This window comes from Formica exsecta, unplaced genomic scaffold (assembly GCF_003651465.1).
Source record: "Formica exsecta isolate Colony F162 unplaced genomic scaffold, ASM365146v1 scaffold72, whole genome shotgun sequence".
Taxonomy (NCBI): domain Eukaryota; kingdom Metazoa; phylum Arthropoda; class Insecta; order Hymenoptera; family Formicidae; genus Formica; species Formica exsecta.
In genome coordinates, this window is record NW_021853485.1 from 4408761 (window position 1) to 4410378 (window position 1618).

General features: G+C 37.0%; 1 protein-coding gene and 1 long non-coding RNA gene across 3 annotated transcripts in view; both read left to right on the forward strand.

The window, feature by feature from the left end:
* Window positions 1-689, forward strand: part of LOC115243337 (diacylglycerol kinase theta-like) — a 4848-nt gene extending 4159 nt beyond the window's left edge. For both annotated transcript variants that reach the window (XM_029820234.1, XM_029820235.1), the window contains exon 11: window positions 382-689. In XM_029820234.1, coding sequence (XP_029676094.1) covers window positions 382-495 — 114 coding nt within the window. In that variant the 3' untranslated portion in view covers window positions 496-689. The remainder of the gene's footprint in view (window positions 1-381) is intronic.
* Window positions 690-766: 77 nt separating this feature from the next.
* The window catches only part of LOC115243344, a 2592-nt gene continuing 1740 nt past the window's right edge, over window positions 767-1618 (forward strand). The window contains exon 1 of the long non-coding RNA XR_003885218.1: window positions 767-1094. This is a non-coding gene — a long non-coding RNA (uncharacterized LOC115243344). The remainder of the gene's footprint in view (window positions 1095-1618) is intronic.

Consider the following 1618-nt stretch of genomic DNA (forward strand, 5'->3'; position numbering starts at 1 on the left):
AAAAAAAAAAAAGAATAGAAAAAGAAAGATCCGGTCCCTCCTCGTTGATGCATGTAAAACCGATCAACTCTCCGTAACACCTTGTCGATGCCTCGATCCAATGCAGCTAGCTCGAGCTTGTGTCGTAATGTGTGGATTTAGACGCATTCTATCGGATAGTAGTTAGTTAGTTTTGCGAGAGTAAAAGTTTTTCCTCCTTTTTTCTATACGTATAAATTGTTGATCCTGAGTTCGCAATCTCTTTCTCTCTCTCTCTCTCTATATATATATATATTTCTACCTCTATTTCTATTTCTATACTTCTATTTTGTCAGCGACATTTTGACTGACATTTTTATCGATTGCTCCATTGTGCGCTCCCTTGATCCTGTCCCTTCCTAGGCTACGATGCTGAAGAAGACTAAGGGTAAAATGAAGCGGCGTAATACAGAATCCAGTATGCAATTGGCGCTTCAGGCTGCACCGTCGAGCGATCCGGACGAAGATATCTTCTGAGTGAATAAACATTTAAAGTGAAAGTGATTCGAACACGCTGCGGTAACGGCAAGAGCACGTAGCCATATATCGAAAGAACTCGATCGATTAGCGTACGTAATAAAATAAAATCGGCCTCGAAATCGTCCGACAGCAGTTGCGCTGCACGAACTTAAAACATAAGTACTTACTTACAACGCGAGAAGAAAAGAAAACACACTGGTAAAAGAAGAGCATGAGGGACAGGTAAATAAGGTTTTCGAATACACTTGACATACACACACACTATATATAAATATTAATATATTTACATAATATTGTATTAGTATTATACGATATTAAGTTGTGATAATTGTTATGTATGTCTGACTGCTGGGCAGTCTGGAATTCGCTGAGAACCAGTGCAGTCAGAGTTCCCTAGAATACGATTAATAAGAGGAGATAAATTAATGTAATTTTCGTAACGATAAGAGAGAGACCGCATCGCGGGCTAAGCGCTTTGCCGATCCGCCTCTATACGAGCGAGAAGATATATGTATCCGCGATATGCGCGACATGGTGTCGAAAGAGTCGGATTGGCAATGTACTGACTTGACAAGGCTCCAGGTAACGACGACGAGGTTTTTGACCGATACACTTGACATACACACGCACACACACACACATACACACATACATACATATATACAGCATTAAATCCATTATTGACTCAATAATGATTCTTAATGTTTATTCTTACATTAATAAAGAAACTAGATCTCATTTTTAAATGTTAATAATTATAGCACTGTACGCGTAGCTTATCAATCAATATTTTTTTAGTAAAATTATAATAGATTTTAACACATAATAACGCACACATACACAAAACATACACGCATATTAAACAGTATTGGAAGAAGTTACACGCGCGTACGCGAGCGTAGCTTATGACAACGTTAATTTATATTTACGTTCCAAGCTTGATAGTGTCGAAGAGAAATGGAAGTCGTAATGTATATTACGTTTCGTATGGTATTTTACCAGTCTAACACAGTATTACGATACGATACGAAACGTGTATCGCGGGATATAAAATGCAAGCAAGTCAGTTGTTAATAATATATTATATATATAGAATATTTATGATTATATATATATAAAT